This window comes from Tachysurus vachellii, chromosome 12 (genome assembly GCF_030014155.1).
Source record: "Tachysurus vachellii isolate PV-2020 chromosome 12, HZAU_Pvac_v1, whole genome shotgun sequence".
Classification (NCBI taxonomy): domain Eukaryota; kingdom Metazoa; phylum Chordata; class Actinopteri; order Siluriformes; family Bagridae; genus Tachysurus; species Tachysurus vachellii.
This window is the reverse complement of record NC_083471.1, coordinates 15,596,745-15,624,519: the sequence shown is the minus strand read 5'-3', so window position 1 is coordinate 15,624,519 and position 27,775 is coordinate 15,596,745. Positions and strand designations below refer to the sequence as shown.

The window sequence follows — 27,775 nt, the reverse complement described above, 5'->3', positions numbered from 1 at the left end:
TAAAGTATTTACTGATGAATAAATGAATAATTGATTCAAAAGTAGTACTTTAATATCCCCTTACTAATTAAAAGAAAAATGCAGGCAACATAACATTAGGAGAAATTAAAAAACAAGTTTCTGATATAATTGTGCAATTTATTTTATTATTATAATTGTATAATTGTCACCATTTAACTGTGGGTAAATTCATGATTAATTCATGAAATCCCTGATTCATGTTGAGTTGGAATGGTGCTGGAAAGTGAAGGTAAGGAAACTGACCACATCAGTATGCATTATATAAAATATAAAATATATAAAATATATTATATAAAATTATATATATTTTATAATGATCTCCAACTTTGGTATTGATCTCCCTTACTTTCTCCTTACCCCTCAATACTTTCTTTGATTTTCAAAATGTTTTAATTGGTTTGCTAACCTTTCCCCTGTTTTCAATTATTAATGACCAGCTGTACACTGTCTGGGAGTAAACACTCAAAAACAGAATATACTGTAACCCAAATAATGGTCCCAAAAAGACGCAGGGAAATGCAATTCTATATTGCTCAGTATAATCCCAAGGCTGGATGCCATCATGGACCATTTTGCCATTTTACCCTTATTGAGATCTCAGTTAAATCTCAGTTAAACACAGTTTACGTGTTAGTATAAAAAGAAAGCTGGTGGAAGCTGAAACACGCCATGTTTCGACCGGCAAACCACACTGGGTCACATTGTGGGAGAATTAGCTACAGGGCCATGAAAGGAAATTGTAACTGTATAAAAGGTGACCCCAACTGAAACAATTTAGACTGCTAGATAATGCCCTTGCAATACAGTAGTACCTAACTTTAGCTCACGATAATTTGCCAACTGATAAAGACCCGTCATGTCAGACATCTTGTTGGGCAAGTTGACTATACGTTATTCTGAGCAGCCAGGGGAAACACAAAGCAGATTTACTACCCCAGTCTCTTTAAACAGGTTTGGATGTACGTGTGGTTATGTGCAGTCAACTACTGTATATTGCTTGCCTAAAGTCAAAAGAAAAATGGTTTAAAGATATATACTAAAGATATGTTACTCATGGTCTTACTCTGGCTCTTCTGTGTTCTCTGAGTTGTGTCATGTTGAAAATGTTACACTCATTAGACCTCAACAGACATTATCAGTTCCAAACTGATAAAATAATAAAAACATCCTATTTTTATGATATACGTTATTAAAAGCTGCACTTTGGTTGAGAAAACAGCCTCTGGCACTCTTAAGATCAGTGGTCAGTAGTAGGTCATTTACCACTTTAATTAATACTGTGATAAGGCCTACTGTACATCCTGACTGTAAATTTGAGTCTTATGAAAGATTAATCCTAACTGCTGTGTTAGAACATTTTTTATTTATGATAATCCTAAGAGCTAGGATTGTGTATTAATAAACATTTCATATGGATCCTCTGTTGATACCGAGTCTGGTCTATTATAGCATATTTATTAACATGGTTGGGCTATTAAATTGATAAAAATTTAACAGATTTTTTTGACATTCATAATTGCTAAAGATGTAATGAAGTAATTGTAATTTAACAGTCCACCATTAGACATTTAAAACCTTACCTTGATTAGATAAGTTACATGTGCATACATGTTATGATTAACTTAAATTATCTTGATGAATATCTTTTGGTCATGTCTGCCAGTTTCTGTACCTGGGCATCAAATATATGTTTTTGTGGTCTGCATCTGAATAGCATAGCATAGCAGTTAACTGGGGAAAATTGTGCTGTTTAAAGTAGTGTTGCTTAATTTGTCACATAATATAGAATATAGCATGCTTGCAAAAAACTTCCACAGGACAGACCATGAGTTAAATATTTTCTGCAAATTGCTTTTTGTTGTTCGAGAATGGAACATGACTTGTTTTACTGAGCAACCCGGTTTCTATTCTTTTTGTTTCTTTCAAGCTTTTATAGAGATGGGAGGTAACTGGAGACCTTAGAAAAAGCCAAGCAGACACGGTGAGAACATGAACAAAGATTCTGTACAGACAGTAATCTGGGGACCCTGAACTTGTGAGGAAGCAATGATACTATCTGCTGCCTACTCCATGCTGCTGGAATCATGTTTAGCTTCTGATATAATGATTATTTGTACAATAAAAAAACTTAATTGGGGTTCAAACTGAGAATGCATTGGTAGTATTGGTAAAATATATATATTATGAGCTACTTCCTGTAGAACTTTTCATAATTTGAGCATTTAGATAATTTCAGGGATGCTTGCTACACTGGGTTTTGCACAATAAATGGAATGCCAAAGTAGCATAGTTACATTTTGTGGTTTATGAATCTACTTTTGAGATATCAGTGTTCCTGACCACTTCTTCTTAAGTAACTATGTACTTAATATGTACAGTTATTTGAAACTTATTTATAATCACACTGGTGTCACCCAGATTAAAATCATATTATCTCAGGGAGTTTTTCTTTCCACCACCTACTTTCTGGCCTACATTAAGGCGATATATAAAGTAAGGATAGTTTGAAACATGTTTCTTTAACAATTGCTAGGCTGTTATTTATTTCCAGCATTTTTGTGTGTGGAAAATTGAAACTAATCCCATGTGTGTACTCTAGTTTTTTGATGTAGCAGATGGTGTAGTAATGCAAAAATGTTTCACAGAACAAACATTCTGAGAACTGTTAATAAAAAAAAGTACTACTGCTTTTAATCTTTACATCATATTATTGATGTAGCAGTTTTAGCAAAAGCTTAATTTTTACATGACAAAAACTTTTTTTGCTTCTTTTTACTGCAGCCATTATCTCACATTATCTTACATTTATGTATTTTGCTCACTGCTGTTAAAAGACAAGAAATAGTTTACTTCATTCACTGCACATATTCAACCATCACATGCTACAGTCCTGTCAGTCCCAGTGTCTTCTGGGCTTTGTATCTTTCAGAGTGTCATTGCTTTGTACAATAGCAGTGGGCAGTGGTGGCTCAAGTGATTAAGACTCTGGGTTGTTGATTGGAGGATCAGGATTCAAACCCCAGTACTGCCAAGCTGCCACTGTTGGGCCCTTGAGCAAGGCCCTCAACCCTCCCTGCTGCGCTGTATCATAACTGCCCCTGCACTCCGACCCCAAACTTCTCACTTTGTAAATGTGAAGAAAAGAATTCCACTGTTCTGTAATGTATATGTGGTTATAATAAAGGCTTATATGCCATTATTCTTCAAACATTTGCAGTACACTCCTTCAGCACCTGGAGAAAAGATTATATTTCAGTACCCGGTCTTTGGAAAACAAGTCTTAGATTTACAAAAATTACGGTGGCCGGGAAGTGCAAAACACATTAACAAATCCGAAAACAAATGAACAAATCCCAAAACACATGAACAAATCCCAAAACACATTAACAAATCCCAAAACACATTAATTTGTTTTGGGATTTGTTAATGTGTTTTGGGATTTGTTAATTTGTTTTCGGATTTGTTAATGTGTTTTCGGATTTGTTAATGTGTTTTGCACTTCCCGGCCACCGTAAGAAATACCTGTAAAGATAAAACCAATTTGGCTTGTTGTTTTACAATATATTCTAGAAAGACAACTTTCTTTAGGGTTTGAGTTTGCTGTTAATGAGCTGCACATCAGGGAAATATTAGAATTAGAAAATTTCTAATATAGGTATTAGAAAATACCACTGTTCTGTCTAATTGCAGAATACAAAAAAAAAAAAAACAGTGTAACCTCTTTTTGAGAGAACAAGAAGAAAGGTAAGAAAATTAAACACAGTATTTGCATGCAGAGCAGACTGGCCCCAACTATGTGTCTGCTGTCTAGACCTCCTGGTGTATTCACCAGCCCACTAATAGTGAGATCCCAGCCATTTCTTATAACAGCACTAATTATGGGAAACCTATAATCAGCGCTCACTTGCAAACCTCAAAAGTAATTATTTTATACACCAGCCAAACCAAAACACAACACATTTCTCTGCAAATAACTGTGAATTTCAAAATAAGGTCTACATGAGTGCATACATCCCAGCTTTTAGTCAAAAGTGACAAAATTTAACCCGAGAATATAACAGATACATTGAAGCAAAGGCAGAAAAGATACCCACCACAGGGAACAGACACACTCATTGCCCACCAAGGTCAGTTAAGATTAAGCAATTCATTTAGCAACATATTTTTCAGAAGTAGAAGGGAAACAGTATATGCAGAGGAAACCCACATGGACAAGGCAAGAACATGTGAAACTCCTTGACTTGACCAGGCTGCAATACAGGAAGTATGCAAACTGACAGATGCACTGGGCAATGTTCTGCTGGGAAACCTTGTGTCCTTGCATTCATGTATATGTTATTTGGACATGTACTGTAATGCCTTCCTAAACATTGTTACAGACCAAATACACCCATTAATGGCAACAATATGCCCTAATGGCTGTGGCCACTTTCAGAATGATTGTGTCTTTCCGCACCACAGACATTGTTCAGTAAGTTATAAGAAACATGACATAGCATGTTGACTTGACCTTCAAAAAAGGTCAAAATCCAACTGAGCATCTTTGGTATGTGATGTACAAACAAACCTGATCCACAGAGGTCTCACCTTGCAACTTACAGGACTGCTAATATCTTGGTGTCAGATTCCACAGCACACCTTCAGAGGTTTTGGGAGTCCATGCCTCCAAGGGATGTTTGGCAGCACAAAGGGGATATGTATCATATTATATGTATTATGTAGTAGGTGGTTTTAATGTTATGTGTATTTTGTTGTATAGGTGAATGGTGTATAGGAAGCAATTTCTAAAGACCTCTTTGTGAAATAATACAAACATGTGTCAGTGTTCTTTTCTCACTTTATTAACACCCCAGAAGTTTGTAGGCTGATGGTATTCTTAGACATCAAAACAATTCTGTAATTTGCACTCTATAAAGGTGACATAAATGACATAAATGTAAATATAAGTATAGAACCTAATTCTCCACACCAACACCAACTTAATCTGACTTTTTACACTTTTAAGTTTAGTATGTGAGAAGATGTTTGAAGCTTAAGATAACAAAAAGAGAATCAAAGTTATATCAAATATACATATTTTTTTTTTATATTGCAATAACCTTACTGTACTCCTCAGACTGTTTTCACTTGTCTCACCTTGTTCAACCTCATTTTGCATGCAAAGTTGTATAAGATTAAAAGTGAAGTATTAAGTTTCATGTTTTGCAGCAAAATCCAATGTTAAAAGTGCTATACAAATAGAAAAATTAAACTATGTGATGAAATTGTTATATGCGTAATTTCATTTGCTTTATTAAGTCATTTGGAAAAAAATAATAATGAGACATTTGAGTTATGTCCCATAATGTATGTGCATATATGCTACTGAAATTTACAAATTTACAAAGCTAAAGGATAAGTATAAACCAATATGTCACATGCTAAAAAAATGTTTCATCAAGACGCTTTCTAACAGTATTAAGAGATACGGCTCATGGTGGCGCTGAAAACACCCTCATTTCGAGCCTCCCCTGTAATCCGACACTCATCTCTCACGCTTTAATATTTGGTCTCCACGCCGATGAGTTCAGTTTAAGTACGTATGTGTCTGTATGCGCACTTCAGTAGTCAGCTTTAAGTTCCAGGCAGTAAGTTTCGTTTATCTTTGCTCGTAAAGCAAGCAGTTGCGGCATTTGACAGCTGTTTGCTTGTTGTTGTGGCTCGGCGGAGCATCTCACTGTAAGCAACATCGCAGTGAAAGCGCACAGCTGAGAACAAACGCATGCGTGTATACGCACCGAGTACAGCGCTTCCATCTGTTGCATCCACATCTGGATTTTTTTAAACCTCTTATTCCTGTTACTCTACAATGAACGGTAAGCTCTGGGAATTTTGACGAGATTTGTGTGTATGTGTTTATATATAATAACCTCTGTACGTGTGTGTGGTTTGTCTGCAGCAGTGAACAGTCTTCTTCTCCTGTGGTCTTGGACTCTGGTGCAGGAGTGGACATTATGCATGGGTGAGGAAGAAAACTCATCACCAACAAAAAGTGGTAAGTGCTGCGAGTGCAAGATACCCCCAACTGCATCTGTACTGTATATATCTGGATAGGAGTTTTGCATAAGATCTCAGATCTTTCTCATCTAATATAACAGTTTTTCACATTGGACTCAAGAGAAAAAGAAAAAGAAATCTAAACATAAAAACGAAAGGAAAACAGCACCGTTAAACCTTATTACTGGGTATTTATTAAAGCACTGTAGGTATTAATTCATTCAAGTAAATGTACTTATGTGGTTATAATGCTGGAACTCACATGTGCAGTCAGAGGAAAATTCTGCTAATTCATTCTTTATCTTTAACCCTCTTTTGGTATGCATGACATAAAGAGCATGTCTGGTCTTGCGTGGAAAGTTTCAGATGATCTCAGTCAGTGTGGTCTCTTTACTTTCTAAGTATGTTATCAAACTACTCTGGAGTAGTGCCTGAAACATGAAAGTTTCATCAGTGGAGTTTTCTTATGTTTACTTTTAAAACTGTAAAGCTGAATTTTTTAATATTTTAGTTTTTTCAATTTTATACTCTCTGGTAGAAAAAATATATTGTAAGCTTCTTACAGAATAACATACTGTGATACGGGATGTGCTGCATCTTACTCCGTTGTCACATTAATCACACAGCCAAAATGTTACAGCAGGTAAATCAGGTAAGCTAAAGTGCCTCTGGTTTTAAATGTGGATGTGAATATGTGTGCATGGCAGCCATCCAGTAGTATTGCCTCATCGTGCATGGAGATCCTTAGATCTGAGTTCCCAGGCTTTGCATCCGCAGCACAAATATGAAATATTTACTAAAAAAGAGTGAATGATTTTTTTTGGTTGGCCAATTTCTAACTTTTTTGTGAATGAGATGCTCTATTAAAGATTTCTACATATTAACTTAATGGGGCTTCTTAGAGTTTGGTTCGCATTGCCAGCAGTAAGTCAGACTTGTTCCCGGTGCATGTTGGACTCCGGCAGGGCTGCCCTTTGCCACCGGTCCTGTTCATTATTTATATGGACAGGATTTCTAGGCGCAGTCGGGGGCCGGAGGGAGTCCAGTTTGGGGACCACGGGATTTCGTCTCTGCTTTTTGCAGATGATGTTGTACTGTTGGCTTCTTCAAATCAGGACCTTCAGCGTGCCCTGGGACGGTTTGCAGCCGAGTGTGAAGTGGCGGGGATGAGAATCAGCACCTCCAAGTCCGAGGCCATGGTTCTCAGCCGGAAAAGGGTGGCTTGCCCCCTCCAGGTTGGTGGAAAGCTCCTGCCTCAAGTGGAGGAGTTTAAGTATCTTGGGGTCTTGTTCACGAGTGAGGGAAGGATGGAGCGGGAGATCGACAGGCGGATCGATGTATCTTCTGCAGTGATGCGGTCGATATACCGGTCTGTTGTGGTGAAGAAAGAGCTGAGCCGCAAGGCGAAGCTCTCTATTCACCAGTCGATCTACGTTCCTACCCTCACCTATGGTCATGAGCTTTGTGTCGTGACCGAAAGGACAAGATCTCGGATACAGGCGGCCGAAATGAGTTTCCTCTGCAGGGTGGCTGGGCGCTCCCTTAGAGATAGGGTGAGGAGCTCGGTCACTCGGGAGGAGCTCAGAGTAGAGCCGCTGCTCCTCCACATCGAGAGGAGTCAGCTGAGGTGGCTTGGGTATCTGTTCCGGATGCCTCCTGTACGCCTCCCTGGGGAGGTGTTCCGGGCATGTCCAACCGGGAAGAGGCCCCGGGGAAGACCTAGGACACGCTGGAGGGACTATGTCTCTCGGCTGGCCTGGGAATGCCTCGGTATTCCCCCGGAGGAGCTGGAGGAAGTGTCTGGGGAGAGGGAAGTCTGGGTGTCCCTGCTCAGACTGCTGCCCCCACGACCCGGCCCCGGTTAAGCGGTAGAAGATGGATGGATGGATGGATGGATGGGGCTTCTTAGAGAAACAAACAAAAAAGTTACTGACCACCTGCTATAATGTTATTCTGTAATGCTAAAGTAAAGCACTATAGTAGTCCTGTATTGGTCACTGAATGCCTACTGAGCACTGTATATCTTTAGCACTGGAAAGTAACCTATTTTTTATTGCAGTGTTCTCTCAAACACTCTTAAGTCTGACTTGTAGATAATAATGCATACATGCCAAGCCACAAACAGTTTATGTTTTGGAAGATTTAACAACTGTGTTGCAGGTTTGTTATGATGTTACTTCTCACACTAATATGTAAGTTTTCTAATGCAAGTGAAATTTGCCTTTTTCAAATTTGTGTCTTCTAAATTCATTCACAATGTTAGGTGCTGGACTTGACAGTGTGACTTAGAAGGGCAGTATTTAGCACTTATCACTAAAAACATGTCTAGAGCAAAGTTCCTGTGAACATTTTGGCAAGAGGGGATCCTGGGAATGTGTGAGAGGAACTACTGACATAAACTGAGGGAGTGTCTGGTTATCTCCCATATAACGCATGTAACCACATTTCATTTAGAAGTTATGCTATTTTAGGGTTATGCCAACCATTAGAGCAGAGAGCGGAAGTCATAAAACAGTGACAAGAGACTAAACCATGTGAGCCATAACATTTATCAGGTTCAGTACAGCTTATATTACAATTTTCTTGATGTTTTCTTGAAGTGACAATGGTGGGGAAGTCTTTGTTTTTTATATACAGAATCAATGAAACTGTACATTAAATACATTTTTATATTTGAAATCCTGATGTGACTCCTCTGACATTTGGTTTAAAGGTTTTCTTTAATTATTATTATTATTATTATTATTTATTTATTTATTTATTTATTTTTACAGTGAATCCTTGTTGCTATTACCCTTGCCAGAATCGGGGAATCTGTATGAGATATGGGCTAGACCAATACCAATGTGACTGCACCAGAACTGGGTACTATGGGAAAAATTGCACTATCCGTAAGTAAACCTTTAATTTCCTGTGTACTCTGTTCCTTTTTGGGGCCTTTTTTAGATCCTGTTTTTGGTTTATTTTGCTCTAGTGTGTCTGCATGTGTTCAAACACAGACAAGTAAGTGTCTAATCCAGTAGTAGGTTTTAGGAAACAAAGCATGTAAAATAGCTATATAGTAGACTTGAATATTAAATGATGATTGTTTGGAGTTGTTTGAAGACTAGAGTAAATAAAGAATGTTTACTATGTTAAATGTAGAATTAATCCACCAGCAGTTTTTACCTAGCAGTCTGTAATGCAATTTTAAATGATAAATATTTCCCATGAAAGAGATGCTTTTACAACACATGTTTAAGTCATTATTATGTTCGTCCTGGATAACGATTTATTTTTGTATTAGTTGTAATCTCTGTGAGAGCAACTTGGACAACATGTACAGAGTCAGATTTTCATATTAGTTGCATAAGAGTTATTAAAATAACTCCAGCTGTGGTTGTATAGGTCAGTAAGTGAACTTGCTAACAGCATTTGTTTGGGTTCACAGACATGCCCTAGAAAACTGGGAATAGTCTGTTGTGTTCTAATCACAATACAGTCTAAAAAAACATTGTTCAGGCTGTTCTCCACGATATTTATGTAGCAGCTGTAACTGCTGTTTAGCCATTATCAAATAAATGGAGATGTCTTTCCTTTTTCTATTTTGCTACTTTGCTTCTTCTTGTTGCAAAAGAATTTTCACCTGTTACAAGACAGAAAGCAAGACTGAATCGATAATGAAAGCACATCATGACTAAATCTTCAAAGTAAAAAGCAATAATGTTGACAGTATGGTTTTACTCTTTTATGACTGATTGCCAACATGAATTTCAGTAGCAATATCCTTGTCTAAAACCAGAATAAACAACTGTATTATTCCTGTTGAACTGCTGAATGGTAATACCACAAATATTAAAACTGGTGAGGTTTTTCCACACAAACATATAGGTAAGTCAAAGAAGAGTTCTAAAGCTTTTTTTTTTATATACAAATAGCAAATAAACAAAATCTGGTTGACTAGGATCTACATTAATGGCCTGAAGACTAGAGATGAGCCGGATACTTGGCTGAAACGAGTATCCGGTACGGATAAAGCACTTCTGCCGAGTACGAGTATTATACGAGTAATACGAGTCAATATCTGTGCTCGGATTGAATGAAAATCATCATTGGGTAGCTGATTGTGTCAGCGTTCTGTGATAGGCTAGTCACACGCCCCTCCCCTACACACATACAGATGTATTGTGTTGCTGTGTCTCGCTCTGCTCACTCACAGTCACACACAGAACAGCTCTCTGTCTCTTCCTCAGTCACTCGGGTTCGCGGGTCTTTTCTGTTAACGTTTAGGCTTTCTTCAGCTTTTTACTTCGGGTTGTAACATTAATAATATGTACTTACTGACCAGTAGAGTTCTGGTAAACGTGGGTTCGTTCAGACGTGGTGCTTGCTTGGTAGAATGTGACTCTCATTGCGTCTCTGCCTGTCTGAGATTTTTTTTCTTTTTTAAACCTTCAGCTGTCTCTAACCAGTAACCAGACACTGAGTGTCTGACACGTTTTTGATGTATTTCATAAAAACATAAAGGTAGTAAGCTAGTGTTATAAATATTACAAATTAATTATTACCAATTAAAGCCCCGCCCATTTCGAGACAACTTCCCCCCTACCCCGCCTGCTTCCGGGTTAGGCCCCACCCACTCCGAGTACAGATACAGATACGGATAATTCATATGGTTAACAGATACAGATACAGATAATGCTGTACTCGCTCATCCCTACTGAAGACATTAATAACATTCTCAAATTTTACTCAAGTTACACTCCTATTTCCCAGCTTTGTACTTTAATCATTTAAGGGAAAAAAGAATCAGCAGATTTCTACTTCCTGTGATCTTCAGGAAGTTCAGATGATTCAGCTTCTTTTTTAACATATGAACTGGAGAATATTCCATATATTTCATAAGGATGAATATGTTAATCAGCATGGAGTAAGGGTTGTGGGTGGATTAAATAAAATGTTTCAAGCATTAGATGTTAAGTAGATTCATATATTCATACAAAAAAATTATAATTTGAATGTGTAGTAGTTTGACGATTATCTTTTAATGTAAAGTGTAGATATATGGGCTGGGATTGCAACCAAATTGGAGTTTCTATCAGATAACACTAACAAAAAGTTTGAAAGACAGTTCTGTTACATGCAGACTGCTTAAATCATTCAAATGTTATTCACCTATAGGCACAGGGAAACCATAGCATGTGTAATTTTTTTAATGATTCTATCAAATAACACTGTAGAGAACTTTACTGATTTTATTATATACACTATGCACACATTACAGTTATATGCTTAGAGGCTGTGGCTAGGGTTAGAGTTTCAAAAACAAGAGCATTCACAGCTTCCAAATGTAGGTTTATATCAGATATCACTGCCAGTATGTTTGCTAATCCTTTTTTGTGTGGATTACTGTAATAATTTGAACTAAAATTTGCATCTATTACACCAGTGCAGTCAGTGTCTGCAGTTAGGGTTAGAGGGTTAGTGTCTGCAGTTAGGGTCACAGAAACCAGAGCATGCATATATGTTATAAACTAATTATTGTAGCACATATGAAATGCCAATATATTTGTAAATCCTTTTACTAGATCGTAAAGATTTCAACCTGCATTTGAATGCAATACCCTAATCTTGGGGAAAGGTATTTTAAATGTTATGTTGAAAATGAGTTTTGCTTGAGGAGGCACAGTGTCTTAGTGGTCTGCTTGTTGCCTCGGGTTGTCGGGGGCTTGGTTCCTGCCTCAGCCCTGTGGAATGTGCACAATCTCCCCTTGCTATCTTTGGTTTCTTCACAGACTTATACTCTGATTGTTATCTCTAAATAGTGTTTGTGTGTACACAATTGTGCCCTGTGATGTGTTGCACCCCATCCATTGTGTCCCCAGTCTTGTGTCCCTGGGATGGACTCCCTGATCCCTGTAGAATAGACTCTGCCCCAGTGTAGGACACCAATAATGAATGGATGTGTTTTACATTACATTTTTGTAACTGTAATATAAGTTGACACTTTAAATGACACAAATGGCACTCAAGTCATGGAATAACAGACCATAAGGTTGACAATACAATTAAATAATAAAAGTGGCTAAATGAATTTATGATGCATTATTATTATTATGCTAGCATAGTTATCAGACATGTTGCTGTTGTGGAACTGCTCAGATCTCATTCACCTCACATGAAAGTTCAATCAATTTGAAGCAGATTATAGTACATATAATACAGATGTGTATGATCTCAGCAGATCTGTTTTTTTTCTTGCCATTCTTACAGCGGAACTCTGGTCCAGAGTCGTTGAGCTTGTGAAGCCAAGTCCTGATGTAATACATTACATCCTGACCCATTTTTACTGGATGTGGAACCTTATCAATAAAACCTTCCTGAGAGACTGGCTCATGTACAAGGTCCTCACAGGTCAGTTGTCTAAAACATACATTCTCTTTCCTTCTATTAGAAATTAGCAGTAGGCCCATTTAGACCATTTGGTTTTCAAGGATATTCTGATGTCATGCAAGAAATTTATTTAAACATATTTAACATGAAAAACAGTTGTTTTTGATGGAGGCTGTTTAACCATTTTCCTCATCAACATGTAAAATCCTGATTACAAGGTGTTTGAGTTAAAGTGAACAGATGCTTTACAGCTGACAGACATCAGTCCAGCCTTCCGTGCAGTGCCCAACATAAATATTTGTAAAAGGCAGAGGCTTTTAGTCATCTCCTTCCTCACTGTTTCTTTGTTTTGATAACTCTGGTTTGCTCCCTTTTTATGCGATTAAATCAAAGCCTTGGCCACATACATAGACACATTTCATAATTTTGTAATGTTTTATTGTTTAATCATTACATTAATAGTGATTTATTTCTTAATAACTGAATGAGCTGCATCCAGACAGCATCCAACAACAGTAGTGGCCTAAAGAAGTATTGTGTCTCTTTTATATATACAGTAAGAAGACAGCAAAATAAAACATAATTAATCCTATTTAAGGGTGATTTGGCTTCTAATAATTAAATATAGTAGACTACGATATTGGTGGGCTAAATCGAATGTATGGTTTGCTTATTCATTCGTATGTTCATTCCTAATCTGTTTTAGTTTATATTTAGCTGTTAAACATAGTAAAAAGTGCACTTTTAGGCATTATTAAACAGTATAATCTTGATTATGATGACTATATGTTATTCATTATTATTCTTTCTAGTTTGCTTAGTAAAGAAACAATCACAGTTTTTGAATGTTTTTCTACTGAATCTGTTCTATTGGGAAACATTTTACCAGGGTGATGATTGCCCAGTAACTGATCTTAGCTGAAATGAGGAGGAGCTGTGACAACTGAAGTGTTAAAGAGCTGAAAAAACTGAAGGGTGTTGCTTTCTCATGTATGCAGCTGCTTAATGCTCACAATCATAGCACAATCTAAAGATGAAAGCAGACACTAATACTGAGAAAAGCAGATTCAGCTTTTTTTTTGGAATAATTTGTTTGTGCAGTAGGGAACAAGTAATGCTCCTGTGTACTCAAACATTGCCGCTGTACGATTAAATGATTTGGGTGTTTGGTAATGTTGGTAATATTTTCTGAACTTTATTTAATTTTCTCTTTTGGCTACTTTGAATGTAGGTATTAGAGTGTTCATGCTAAGTTCTGTGCTACAGATCTGGTGAGAAAATCTGCACAGACAGAACATCCTGATAATATTTACTTTGCTTCTGTCTGAGACTAAAACCTGCTTTATCACTTCCTGTAATAATTCCCTCAAGTAAGAGTGGCCCCATCTTATGCTATGGCGTGGCTATTTGTATCAGCGTTAAACATGAAATATGCAATGTTTGTAGTCCACTGTCTTTATACCCTGCTGCTATGGAAATTCCTGCTTTCCACAGAAAGACTTCAAATTCTTTACATCTCGCTGCTGCTGCCAAGGGATTCTGGCACTCAAGCCTTTATGCATTTGCTCTCCACAAACCTTTGCAGAGCTGTTCACAGAAGATATGTAATATCAACCCAGCCCAGTGAAAAAGACTTTATACTCTACTCAGTGGGTGAAATTTTCTTTAGTTTACTTGTGCATCTGTCTTGAGTCTGCTCAAGACAGATGCACTTGAGTCTGCTCAAGACACATACAAATGCACAAGCAAACAAAAAAAATTTAAAAATACATGATTTGTCTGAAATGTCTAAACCTGACATTACTGCATGAAAAATACCACATTTAAAGAAAGACACTCTTATATCTATAAATGGCAAGATCACAAAAATGCTGCACACACTGTCCTTAAGCCCTCAAGCTCGATTAAATCATGAGAACAATGACAGCATACAGCAGAAACATAGTAGGGGTTTGGCAAAGAAAATTCAGAGAAGTCAGAGAATTGCTAGAGGTGTGTGCTTTTTTCAGACATTGCTCTCATTGTTATAATGATGTCTCCTATCACAGTGCGGTCTGATCTGATTCCCAGCCCTCCGACGTATAACTCCAAGTATGGCTACCTGAGCTGGGAATCATATTCCAATACCACTTATTACACCCGAATCCTTCCTCCAGTGCCACTGGACTGTCCAACACCTATGGGTGCCAAAGGTAGAGTAGTGGTAGTAGGATTAAGTATCAAGATATTTGGCTGTAAAAAATCAATTTATATACTTCAGTAACTCAGTAAATAAGACTTAATATTTGTTTTTCCAGCTTAATTATTTCCCCAGCTATAATGGCTAAAGTTTTTTTCCCTTTGCAGGAAAAATGGAGCTTCCAGATCCTAAGCTGTTGGTGGAGAAGTTCTTACTGAGGCGAGAATTCAGGCCAGACCCCCAGGGCACAAATTTAATGTTTGGGTTTTTTGCTCAGCACTTCACTCACCAGTTTTTCAAAACACACAATCGAATGGGGCTTGGCTTTACCAAAGGTCTAGGCCATGGGGTGAGTTCATACAGAAGATCTGGGGAGAATATTAGGTTGATGTAAAATACATGGTTTTATAGTCTAACAGTCTGCCTCTCATAACGAGTATTAAAACTCATTCTGATGTTTGATCTTGTAAATAGGTGGATGCTGGACATATCTATGGAGATAACCTTCCTCGGCAGCTGAGTCTTAGACTTCACAAAGATGGGAAATTGAAGTACCAGGTACCAGTACTGTTGTGAAATGTCTGGCATGTTCTTAAATATGCTGAACATATTTTTTGTTCTTGTAGTTAAGTTACGTTTACTTATTAGCTTATCATCTACTCCTTTACTGATACAGCCATATCTTTTAGAGATTATTATCAAGAAAGTGTTTTTTTTTTTCCAATTGCTGTGGCATACTGTGGTTACACTAGGTCTTGAGATTAAAGTTGCATAACCACACACAAATCAGTCAAAAGATAAGAAGGATGAGGGTAAGTTTCAACACCAGCCTAATGTGTTCCTTTTCCCTTCTCTAGAATTTGGTCTTTTAGGTCTTTTAGAGTACAGGTTTATGTGGGTTTGTTATAATGTATTAATCACTATTGCATTTTCACTGCTGTTACACTGTTTATGTCCTGTGTGTTTATAGATGATAAATGGAGAGATGTACCCACCTTCAGTGGTAGAGACCAACGTGAACATGAACTACCCTGCATCAGTTCCACCAGAAAAGCAAATGGCTATTGGCCAGGAGGTGTTTGGGCTTTTGCCAGGTTTAAGCATGTATGCCACCCTGTGGCTGCGTGAACACAACCGTGTGTGTGACATCCTAAAGAAAGAGCATCCCACCTGGGAAGATGAGCAACTATTTCAGACCACCAGACTTATTATTATAGGTGAAGTAGTGGCACATTTTATTTCTGCATTTCTGTTTGTCATGTGTGCTACTGGAAGCAAACAAGAACCAGAAACAGATTCTATGACAATTAAAAAACTGAAGTGCTTTCAAAGTAGAAAATCATAATCTTTTGGGAAAATATAGTGATAGAGATATAGGGATAAGTTAAGAACATGTGGTGTGGAGTAAATATTAAAATAGCATATTTCACTATTTAGATCTCACACCATGGGTGTAAGTGCTGCCTAGGCAGTGTCATGCTGTTTGCACATATGGGACAAGAGTTTGTGCACATTTGGGAACAGTGGCAGTCTCAGATATGCACAATATTGTATAATATTGCACTTTGTTGCAATACCAACAGTATGTCACCCTGATATCATGATCTGGGATGGAGATGCTAATAGAACATGATGGAGTTATTCCTGGGATTGAGAAGACACCATCTGAGATATGATGTCAGTTTTAAGACCATGAAATTAAATCATGATCACACTGAATTGTGCACACACTTAGAAGTTTTTTACTGAAAAAGTAAGTAAAAAAATCATTTCTATTTGGATGTTGACACTTCTTAAAGTGAGTATTATCTATGAGTAGGACTATTCATGACAGGCTTAATAGATTCACTATATATTTATTTAATTTTAAATATTTCTTGAAATTCTTCTTATTTGTATATTATCATATTAGTCCTAACTATATTTGATCAGTGTCCGTGATATTCCACAAACTGTATATCAGCCATTCAACAAATATTAATCCAGATAAAGTCTAGATTCACAAATTGATACAGTTTTAAATTAAATGACAACAGATTTTTAAAAGATTTGACAACTACAGTATATGATAGTGTTCTTGCTTTTCTAGACGTTGCTCAATAGTGGCACCACATGGTCATTGCCTCATTTAGTGCCATGGAGCTTTTTGAATACCAATGTTTTCAGATTCCAAAAACAGGAACCGCAACTACTGATAATAAAGGTCCACTGGGAAAAGAAGCATGACCCATGATTAGTTTATGAACATTTTTACTTAGGGAGAGCAGTAGACAGAACAGCTTATGACAGGGTTGCCAAGATAACTTCATTTACACCAAAGTGCACTAGATTAAAATACACAATGACCACAAAGATCTTGTTCTATAGCAATGCACAGGTCCATATTGCAAAGGTTGCTTAAGGGAAAGTGGTATTATGAAATAACTGTCCATACATGAGAAATGTGTGTGAATTATAGTTACCTTTAGTTCCCAAACAAAGGCTGGGACAGAAAGAAAAAGAAAAAAAAGAAAAGAAAACTTTAAAAATTTAAATTTATTGATCCAGTTTTTGCTTTTTTGTGTGGTTTTTGAGATTTATTGGGCTGGATATTTTGCTAATAATGACATTAGCTCCTCTATGTGTGAGACAAACACCCAAAATTTAACAAATCTAGGTTAAAAACAGCTTAAATCCTCTGCCAGATTTATAAAAATAAATCGATTTTATTTGCTCAATTGCTTTCCTTCCAGGTGAGACTATCCGGATAGTGATTGAGGATTACGTCCAGCACCTAAGTGGCTACAACCTAAAGCTGAAGTTCGATCCAACCCTGCTTTTCAGCTCCCAGTTCCAGTACCAGAACCGCATTGCCTTGGAGTTCAATCAGCTTTACCACTGGCATTCACTCATGCCCAACAGCTTCTTCATTGAAGGAACAGAGATCACCTATGATAAGTTTATATACAACACCTCCATACTCACTCAGTATGGAGTAGAGAAACTGGTGCAGGCTTTCTCAACTCAGCCAGCAGGACAGGTGACATTTGCATGTCTTTTAACTGTTGAATCATTGATTATAATTTTTCCATTTTAGGAAAGTTGACTGAGGGTTTTTTGACTCAGTAAGTATTGGTTTAGCTTTGCTTTTATTTTATTTTTTAAATATACTCGACAAATTATCATCAGCTTTGTGGTTGTTTTCAGTGGTACTGGTGTAAAGTTGAGTGGTCAGGAAAGCAATTTGATGTCTGTTTTTTAAAGCTTTTTTTTTATAATGTATGAAATAGACTCTGTGAACCCAATGACAAAACAGGGTGCTCATGAAATCTACTGAGACATGCTCAAGGATGTTTCAACATTTTTGAAAAATTGTGAAGACATCAAAACTAGAAAATAGACAATATTGAATTTTTCAGAAGAAAACAGTATTTGTTTTCTTCTATATAGTAATAAATATATATAGACATCTATATAGTAATAAATATAAACTAATATGTACATATTTTAAACTCGTTATATTTCACATAGAATAAGTGCAATAACTGACCATTATATTCATATCCAGATCCAAAGAAGTTTACTGATTGGAAACACAGGTAGAACCTTTTTTGCCAATTACGTCAAAAGAAATTATAGTTTAATAAGCTGTTACTAATTGGGAAGAAAACATAGACCTCTATATATTAATTGTTTTTTCTCACCAGTTTAGTCACATGCTAATTTCCTTTTAATCAGCTCTTCACTATTATGTGTTAACAACCAATGAGAAAGATGAAGACAAACACATGCTTCCTAAAGTGGAGCACTATCTAACCTCTTCTGCATATGTATTGTAACAGATTCTTACAATTGGCTAGTGACGCTGTGATTGGAACAGTGGGAAGGTGACATGTAATCTCTCCCACCCAGAGAGCATGGTCATGTTTGCTGAGTTGGCTCCCAGCCATAGGTGGCTTTGACATCTTTGGAATTCATGTCTGCAATTTCCTGACAATAGAGAGAATATGGTTCTGTTGCCCCACTGGGAAGACACATTTGAATAATTTTAGAAATTGTTACAGGCCTCAACTCAGCCAGTGAGAGAAGTAGCATTTGCACTGAGCCACTTTGACCTGAAGGCAACATACTTTTGTTCTTTATTGTTTATTCTAGGATGGTTGAGTTTCAGTTAGGTAGACAGCTTTGTAAAAAAATGAAAAGAATGTCAGCACATTTGTTTAGGGGAGTCTCGCATCTCTGGGTGTGATTTCTGACTATTTCTGCAGCTTCCTCCCCCAGTTCACAGACATGCATTGTGGGCTGAATGGGTAGGGTAAGCATTCCAGAAAATGGATGGATGCCATAGCAGTCGTTTTCTTACTAGAACAGACATATTGTTTAATTAACACAGCAGTAGTGATGTCTAGTTACAAGCTCTTTTACCTTTAATAGTAAATGTACTCTTTTTTTTGTATCTGGAGTGAGCATACACTGTCGAACTCATCAACATTCTGGCTTGTTTCACTGTGGTTTGTCTAATGTTGGGTGGGCTGTAACAGGAAGTGGTGTCTTTTCTCTTTTAGAAATGTGTAATTATTTAGACTGTCTGAACCTTAAGTGCTGCTTGTTTGTCAATTTCCTACTAAACTATGTCTTCAACTATTAAACTCAGACTATTACTTTTAGAGAAAGAGGTTGTGTAGGCATAATTGACTGTAGTTTAATGTGATATTAGTAATCCACAAGTAATAACAATGAGAAAATACAGTTTTCTATATTCAAAACCTAGCCTGCTGAACAGACCTTTGCTTTCCAGAGTCAGGGAATTGTTAATATATGAGTTATTGACATGTGTCAGTTTTTGATGCCTCTTATTAAGCTCTCTCTCTCTCTCTCTCTCTCTCTCTCTCTCTCTCTCTCTCTCTCTCTCTCTCTCTCTCCCTCTCTCTCTCTCTGTGTGTTTTTCCAGATTGGAGGTGGACATAATATGCCACATATTGTGGCCAGAGTTGCTGAAGGTGTCATTAAAGAATCCAGGCAACTTCGGGTACAGCCATTTAATGAGTACCGCAAAAGATTTAACCTGAAACCATACAAATCATTCTACGAATTTACAGGTATTTAAAATATTTGGAATATTTTATTGCTATTATACTGATAAAATATTATGCTGATAATAGAGTAATATTATTACATGATTTCACTAAATATACAGTATGTCTGCTGTGAAAAATACCTTGGTAATCTGTGGCACTCAGATGAGAGCAGGTTCTGTCCCCCTGTTATGGTGTCCGAGCTATTACAGTGACATTATTTTTGGTAAATGTGGATAGTATGCTTCATAAAGCATAAAAAAATGCAAATAGGTCTGGTCAAGTCTGTAATGCAACAAGGTCAAGAAATGAACTGTTGAACTACATAAAACATGCATTTCCAAGCAAAAATGGAATTATGCTGTTTTTTAGTTTCATAACACAACCACCTAGTAGTGATGTACATAAACTCTTAGGAAGCAACAGCTGAACATGACATTTCAGATTGAGATCTCAAGCAGTAAATAAGCAAATGATCAAAGCATTCAGTTTGCTACTCAGCAGCTTCATCTACAAACTTTAAATAGGTTTTACCATTTGGCTATATTTTAACTGTTCTTTTGGCTGCTCCCTGATTAGGGTTGCCACACCGGATCAGCTGGTTCGCATTTTTAATTTGGCACGTTTTACACCGAATGTCCTTCCTGATGCAACCATTCCATTTTGTCTGGGCTTGGGACTGACACTGAGAGTTAGCTCTTACTGTAGCTTGCTGCCTGGGAAGCAAACCTGGGCCAAGACAATGAAAGCAGATCATATCAAATTCTAATAGTTACACTCACACTACTTTTGTTACTTTGAGTTGGCAAATCATTTATCTTTCTTTTATAGATAATAAGGAGATTGCCCGCGAATTGGAAGAGCTCTATGGAGACATCGACGCTTTGGAGTTTTATCTGGCTTTGCTGTTAGAAAAGACAAGGCCTATTGCAATATTTGGACAGAGCATGGTAGAAATGGGGGCACCGTTTTCCCTAAAAGGTCTTATGGGAAACCCCATATGTTCACCTGAGTACTGGAAACCCAGCACGTTCGGTGGTCAAACTGGCTTTAATATTGTCAACTCTGCTACTCTTAAAAGACTAGTTTGTCTCAATACTAAGTGGTGCCCATATGTATCCTTCCATGTTCCACCACCAGGTTATCAGCAGAAAAACCCTGATGGCTCTCATGCAGAACTGTAGCTATTATAGCAATGTGAGAGATTTAGAGATGCTAGAACCAGGCTGTCTGAGATGCTTCACCCACTGTATGTGTTTACACAGTCAGCTGATTTTACATTTAGAGCATCATTATATTTAACTACTGTATTATTACCTGCTATAATTAGTGCACTGTGCTGAATATTATAATATGAATTTTGGCACATATCTCTACTTGCAGCAACCTTATGAATAAGGTTGTCTTTTATATTTTTTTTAAAGCCCAGGGAGCTTCAAAATGCCTTTTAATTTAAAACTGCATATAGACTCAGCAAAAGGTGAAATGTTCAAATATCTCCCTCTGTACTCTCTGGGGCATTAAGCAATTTCCCACAGCATAACAGAACAGAACATAGAATAGTGATACATGTTTACATATCAGACACAATGTAATGTATTGTAATAACACTTGGGCATAAAAGAATCTTTGTGAGGTGCTAATATCACCCTAAAGCAGCAGAATATAATCTACATTCCTTTGTAGTGCTATTCCTTTGTGCCATACACTCACCAGCCCTGCTCATACATGCAGCTATCCAATCATGAGAGATAAAATCATGCAGAAACAGACAGGTTAGAATTAGAGAAGACCATTTCAGGGTTTCTCTACTGTAAGTGCGCAGGAAACTGAGGCAACAGTGGGAACATCCTCAAAACTACACAGTAGTTTGGTTACTTCAGGTTTTTAGTCTTACAGCAGTGTGAAAAACAGGCAGTGTGCTCTTCTGCTGTTTTAGCACATCTGCCTCAAAGTTTGACTTGTTGTTCATAGAAATGCTTTTTTATTTAACACAGTTATAAAGAATGGGCATGTGAATTATTGTATCACACAGGAGCTTACTTATTATGTTCTGACCTGTCTTGCACCAACAGCTACCCCAGTGGTCAGAATAAAACTCGTGACCAGTGTTTACATGATTTACTGTAATGTACTTACATTAGTGTGCAAGGGATTGAGTTATTAAAGAAGATATTGAGTGTATGTGTCATTTCTAGGAATAGGCTTACAATGTTTTTTTTTCCCCTATAGGATTGCTTGAGACTTTTTGGGGTTGAGAAAAAAGCCATGCTTAGTCTTGAACCGTTTTCAAACAGACATTAATCAGTGATGCTGTCATAAGGTAATTTGGTTCCATGAGCAAACTGTTATATTGGCAAATAACAGTTAGATTTATATCAGTGAATCCTGTAACCTGTAATCAGTGCTTTGCCCAGTCATGCACTAAAAGTATTAAGGCGTGGGATATTGAAAGGTGTTTTTGTGATGTATGATGACTGCCACTGAGACATGTTTATTACAGTAAATGTCCTTTCTGAAGCACTGGTTTAAGGTTAGTTAATAAGAGGTCATTTGTAACTCATTTTTAACTGCTGCAATTGTGAGTAAAGTATGAGGGTCTACTGGTGATTTAACAGGATATGACAGCAGGATTATGACATTTCTGGATTGTTTTTTTAGTTGTTATTTTTTGTTTGTATTGATTTTATTAGTTGTTTACTCAATTCTGAATTCTGAGAGTGAAAGGTTTTTTCTGAATTAAATGGATAGACCGATGGGCAATTTTATTAATAAAATAGATCTTTTTTAGAACTTACAGATTTGTTTGTGAATATTATTTCCTCTGTGAAATTTTGGGCCTCTTTTAAAAGTCATCTATAAGCCTATTTATTATTTGTAGCAAAAAGAACAAATACAACAAAATAGTGTTTTAATAAATGGTATATTGACTATTTAAAATGCAAATGTTATATTGACTATTCAAAGATTATTCAAAAAACACAAGACTTGAATTTACAATTTATAATATTTTATGTCATTTTGCTGATACTAACATAAAACAGATTTGTTCAGTGAAAAGGTAGCACAACCTTTGGTTCTGTAACTGTAACAGTCATGTTGATTTCCACTAGAAAATTCCTAATGCTAAATCATTCTTTCATGCATTTTTCATACGGTTTAACTGCAAACCAATGTAGATAGTTTTGTGGCATTCATTCTCTAAAAAATTTTGTTACTATCCTAATAATATCAAATAAGCATGCTGCATTAAAATGTAATTAATTAAATAAGTAATTAAATAATGTTCATTCATATAATTTGATGTCATTTCTAAAGTGCACACATATGCACAGGTTTTGATAGGCATGATTTATTTTATGTTTGTTTCTTAAAAGAATTAATGATGTACATTTATAATGTATAATGATGTACTAATATTATAACCAGGAATGTTGAACAGGAGAATTATAAAAGCAGAAAAAATAAGCAAACCAACAGCACCTTATAAATCAGAAAAGAAACAAAGAAACCTTAGCCTTCCCTCTGAGTGGAACATGTCTTTGTTTGTCACCAGTGAGCATTCAAGTAGATACTAGCCCTGTCAGAGGTTTCTTTTCCATGATTCATGATTTGCCATGGTGAGAAGACAGAGCATTTTGATCATGCTCATGTCGGACATTGCTCTGAGGTCTCAGAGGCCCATACTGCGTAGGGGTGGAGGGGTAGAAGTGTACATCAACAGAAACAGATGTCATGCCCAGGGTGACACAGTGGGACAGCATGAGGGGACAGGAGGCATGTGAGAGGCTGATACTGTGGTGTACTGGTGTGGAGGAGGAATCACTGGTCTGCAGGGTCAAAGAGGAGCGGAGAGCATCTTCCTGAGTGCCCACAGGGTTGGAAAGGGGTGGTGAAGGTGCATCCCTTTGGCACTGCCCCAAATCTTGGCTCCTCAAGTCTTCCATGCACTGAAGTTGGACGTCAGATGGGAGAGAGGGCGTGGCTTTGCCTTCCTCAAACGAGGTCTCAAACTGAGGTACAGAAGTTACAGCATTACTCAACTGATACACTTTTAACATTTGATGAACACTGACTGAACATCATCCGGAATAAAAATCTAGGTTATGACTTTGGGTAAGAACATTTGCCCTCCCATCTCATATCAGCACCAACCTCAGAGGGCTCTGAGTGTGTTTCCACTATGACAGGCATGTCTTGGCTTGGTTGGATATCTTCTTGTGTGTCATCATATGAGGGCTCCATTAGCAAAGTGGATGGACTGGAAGTTGGAGGATGGGCTCTCATCTCTGACATGTTTGGGCTTTGCTCGATAACAGCAACCATGTTGTCATCCTCAAATGCTCTGCAGCAAACAACATCATAAAAAATACTATTTAAACATCATTTCAGATAGTTGCTGAATGTAGGATGAATTGAGACTGGCACGATAGAATTAAACAAACTCACTTATTATCATATGTCCTTTCAATGGCAAGGCGTTCGCCATGCCTGCAAGGGCCGCCAAGACCTCTGAGAGCTTCAGTAGAAGAGTGTTATTATGTGGTTTGTACTATTTTGATTTATCAGTGACTAAATGCAATTGGTAGGATAGTGATTTTAGATTAAAAAGAAAATTTAGCATAAACCTGTCCAAGTATTACAAATTTGAATGTGTCTTACCTGTTCGTCCTGTAGTTATGGCTACGGGGTCATTTTTCCGAAACAATGAATAGAAAGCCATGGTGACAAAAATGAATGCCAATGAAACTCCCACTCCAACCACAATTGGAATGTCATGTTTTTCCAGCAAAGGCAGCCAACTCTGTGACTTCCTCTTCTCCCTGGTAACAGATTGTATTCAGAACATGCTCAGAACAAAAAATAAATAATTGAAAATAATATACTACCTGGCATTGTTGTCTGTGGTCCTCATGGGGGCCTTTGAGGTGTTTTTATTTAACATTTCAAATAATTCAGTATTATTTGCATGGGATGCCTTGGTAGCTGTAAGCTGTTCAGCAGGCTGACTCCTGTAATGGTGGACCTCCAGAGGTGTTGTACTGGTGACACTGTTCCTATCATACAATGTGAACTCAGAGGTCTGAGATAGTTCAAGGTCCTGAACCACTGAGCTGGGAGAGGAGTGATCTTGCTGTGAGCTTGTACGTTGGTCAGAAATTCCTTTGAGAGAAATCTGATTGAAGGGCTGCAGACTGTGTGCAGACAGTGATTCAGGTTGCTTGTGGCTTGGGAGTAACATTGCCTCATCTGTATGCTGGGTGATTAGATTACTTGGAGTAACATCTGCATGTCTTTTTTGTGTATGTGTTTCTAGGGTTTTGTAGTAAGGGAAGACCAACTGTGACCCTGGTATTCTTGGGAGGTCTTGGTTTTTCTGTGTTTCTCCTGTGTTCACATTGTCATGGTCGGTGAGAGAAGTATAAGAGGAAATTGGGGTAGGAACGCTGATAAAATGTGTTGGTGAGTTCTTCAGGAAAATATCTGTAGATTTGAAATTGGAGGGAAAAACTCTAAAGACATTAGACACACAGTACACAAGTAGTGGTTATAGACTGTTGAATGGACTCGTTTACCTTTATAAGTTTTTAAATTCTGGTCATTGATAGAATTTATAGGACCCTCTGGCTTGATTTCTGGGATCTAAATTATTTGTGAACAAAACAAACAGAGTTTTTTACTCAAAATAAATGTTCATCTGTCAGCATTGTAGAGTATACAGAACCAAAGAACATCCTAATGATGGTGTGTGGTACTTTTTACAGTACAGTATATGAACAGGACAAACAAAGAGTTTACAATGGGATGGGATCACAGCATTGACTTCCATATGCTACTCACTGTAGATAATAAATCCTCTTCAGGATCAGCTTCAAGTCAGAAGATTAAATCAATTAGATCAGTATCACTATAAATTTATTTATCTATTTATGAATACATGGCTGGTGCAAATTTAAATATTTTTAGTAACAGAATTTATTTACCAGAGAAAACTGTTATGGTGGCCTTTCTTCTGTCCTGACCTAGGTTATTTTCAGCAGTGCAGTAATACTCTCCTGCATCTGACTGGTGGGCATTAGAGATGTGCAGGGTCTCATTATCTGAAGGACAAAAAACTTTTCAAAGTGCATTCTTGATTCATAAAAACACATTTAGAAGAAATAGTATAGTTAAAAAAAAAAGATTTACAGAATCTCTTACCATCAATGAGTATGCGCTGTGAAAGTGACAGAGGTGTCTGAAGACTTGTGTGCCAGCTGTACTTTAGTGGTGGGTTTCCAACAGCTCTGCATGGGAGAATGATAGTGGCTCCCTTTGACACGTTCACTGATCCCGCAAATAACACAATGACCGGCTTTGCTGAAAAGTATTTTAAGGGTACATTCAGCATGAATGTCTTCAAATTCCTTCAAATTCTTTAATGACCTTTTTAATGATCCTACAGTACATTGTAAATATTTTGACAATATTTTGGAATTTACCAGCTATACGTAGGCGAGTCGTTTTCTCATCCTGTCCTAAAGTATTGGTGGCTGCACATGTGTAAAAACCTTCATCATATATTCTCACTGAGGAGATGTAAAGAGTTGCATTCCACACCCTGTGAATAAAGCAACACCATGATCGCTGTGATTTGTAACATTTTGTATACAAAATACCTTATGGTAACCAAAAAACACTGATTTACATGGAAAATTCAAATGAATACCCCTTGGTAATTTTGCCTCCTGTTCTTACAGACTGGCCATGTTTTGACCATTCAATAGAGGGAACAGGGTGTCCTGACACCTGGCAGTGAATCACCACCTCAGCTCCAACTGCAGAAATCACTGCTAGGGGCCAGATAGTCACGGATGGAGGAGCTGTCAAGATGACCACAAGAAGCACAAACTGAACCCAAACTGGCATAAAATTACTAATCATGCTTGAAAACAAATAATAAAATGACATGAAATAAGAAATAATTGTATACTGCCAAATAACTAATATATAATAACTTACAGTTAATATATTAAAGTAGAAAATATTATATTTCCCACAGTTTATGTGTAAAAAAAACATTTCTACAGTGTATGTAGTTGTAGTCATGCAGTAAATATAAATGTATCCTAAAAGCAAGAGTTAATATGTTAATACAATTTTTTTTTTAATAAATCAAATTTACATTCAGATATTCAACTATATAGAACTTTTTATGTATTGTATTGAAATGCAACAATGCATAATCAATAAATGTATCATAAACTATTTAATATACCATACCTAGAACTTCCAGGAAGATATTTCTAGAGGTTATAGACCGTTGTAGGAAGGAATTAGAAGCCCGACAAAAATATGATCCATTGTCAGTCTCTTGTACACTAAAGAAAAATGGTTTACAGCATACATGATTAAATCACTAAACATAGTTGTGTTGAGCCTAAAACCAATTTCACAAGCACCTGTGAAAGAGCAGGTCTCCAGTCGACTGGATGGAGATGTGTGACCTGGACTGGAGAAGCTGGTTGTTTCGAAACCAAGAGACTAGTGCAGGGGGTCTGCTGTGTGGAGGTCTGCAGTACAGAGTCACTGAATCACCCTTCTTCACTATTTTATTGACAGGTTGGAGGACAAAGGTCCTGTCCATGACTATAAAGTAAAAGATAAAAAAAAAATAGCAAAAGAAATCATTAGGATGTGTTCTTAATTGAGTCTCACCTGATAGTAGCACCTCAAATCACTTGAATACTAGTTCTCTTCCTGGTTCGATGAATACTTTATTTGTGTTGCTTCCCTCATTTTGATCTTTGGCTGTCATTTTGTTTTAAAAAATCTCTAATTATTAATTTTCTTGAATAAAATCTGCAGTTAGCACCAAATGCTTTCCTGCATATTACACAAAATATCACCTTGATATGGATCCTGCAGAGACCGATGTTCATCAAAGTACATAAGATCAGTGTCACTATTACAAAGTTCATCTTTCACCTCAGCATATGCTATTAAAATTTGGGCTCTAGCTGCTTTTACTATGCATTGGAGGGACTGAATCCAAGAATGACAGACTGATATGGTATGAAATCACTTAATTACTCAAAACAGTACATACACTTTCCAGTATTTATAAAAAAAA

The 27,775-nt window shown here is 37.0% G+C and overlaps 1 protein-coding gene across 2 annotated transcripts; it reads left to right on the top strand.

Moving 5' to 3' along the window:
• Positions 1–5,590: 5,590 nt before the first annotated feature.
• ptgs1 (prostaglandin-endoperoxide synthase 1) lies at positions 5,591–22,459 on the top strand. 2 transcript variants are annotated; one of them, XM_060883144.1, is made up of 11 exons: positions 5,591–5,876; positions 5,960–6,055; positions 8,861–8,948; positions 12,310–12,450; positions 14,478–14,621; positions 14,776–14,957; positions 15,083–15,166; positions 15,579–15,825; positions 17,341–17,627; positions 19,539–19,686; positions 20,494–22,459. In XM_060883144.1, the coding sequence occupies exons 3-11, from the start codon at positions 8,876–8,878 to the stop codon at positions 20,844–20,846; spliced, it is 1,659 nt and encodes a 552-aa protein (XP_060739127.1). In that variant the 5' UTR covers positions 5,591–5,876; positions 5,960–6,055; positions 8,861–8,875; the 3' UTR covers positions 20,847–22,459. The 2 variants fall into 2 exon arrangements, with proteins under 2 accessions (XP_060739127.1, XP_060739126.1); XM_060883143.1 differs by having other exon boundaries at positions 8,832–8,948.
• The last annotated feature ends 5,316 nt before the right edge of the window (positions 22,460–27,775 follow it).

Excerpts from the sequence above, each read along its gene's own strand:
- ptgs1 (XM_060883143.1), top strand. Across the intron at positions 17,628-19,538 it reads CAACTCAGCCAGCAGGACAG|ATTGGAGGTGGACATAATAT; the intron begins GTGACATTTGCA and ends GTGTTTTTCCAG. Across the intron at positions 19,687-20,493 it reads ATCATTCTACGAATTTACAG|ATAATAAGGAGATTGCCCGC; the intron begins GTATTTAAAATA and ends TTTCTTTTATAG.